This window comes from Nanorana parkeri, unplaced genomic scaffold, assembly GCF_000935625.1.
Source record: "Nanorana parkeri isolate BGI_ZX_2015 unplaced genomic scaffold, ASM93562v1 scaffold24325, whole genome shotgun sequence".
In the NCBI taxonomy this organism is placed as follows: Eukaryota; Metazoa; Chordata; class Amphibia; order Anura; family Dicroglossidae; genus Nanorana; species Nanorana parkeri.
The window spans coordinates 1-206 of NW_017330361.1; the positions used below are offsets into that span (position 1 = coordinate 1).

Genomic DNA, 206 nt, shown 5'->3' on the forward strand with positions numbered 1-206 from the left:
CCTCGACGCCGGCGGCCGGCTGGACCTGTACTATGAGGTGCAGTGCTTGGAGTGCGCTAGTGGGGTCCCCTGCATCACTTGCAGCCGCCTGTCCTTCCTGCCCCGCCCACAAAAGTTAACGGAGCGCAGGATCCGAGTGTCGGCGCTCCGCCCCCGAGTTACCTACGCCTTCCGGGTCCTGGCCTTGAACGGCGTGTCGGATCACA

General features: G+C 65.5%; 1 protein-coding gene across 1 annotated transcript; it reads left to right on the forward strand.

Annotated features, from left to right (window-relative positions):
- Positions 1–4: 4 nt before the first annotated feature.
- On the forward strand, positions 5–203 carry LOC108804337 (ephrin type-B receptor 4-like; the record flags this gene model as incomplete). The annotated part of the gene is made up of 1 exon (XM_018576041.1): positions 5–203. A coding segment is annotated over one exon (199 nt), but the record flags the coding sequence as incomplete, so codon positions are not given.
- Between the last annotated feature and the right edge of the window lie 3 nt (positions 204–206).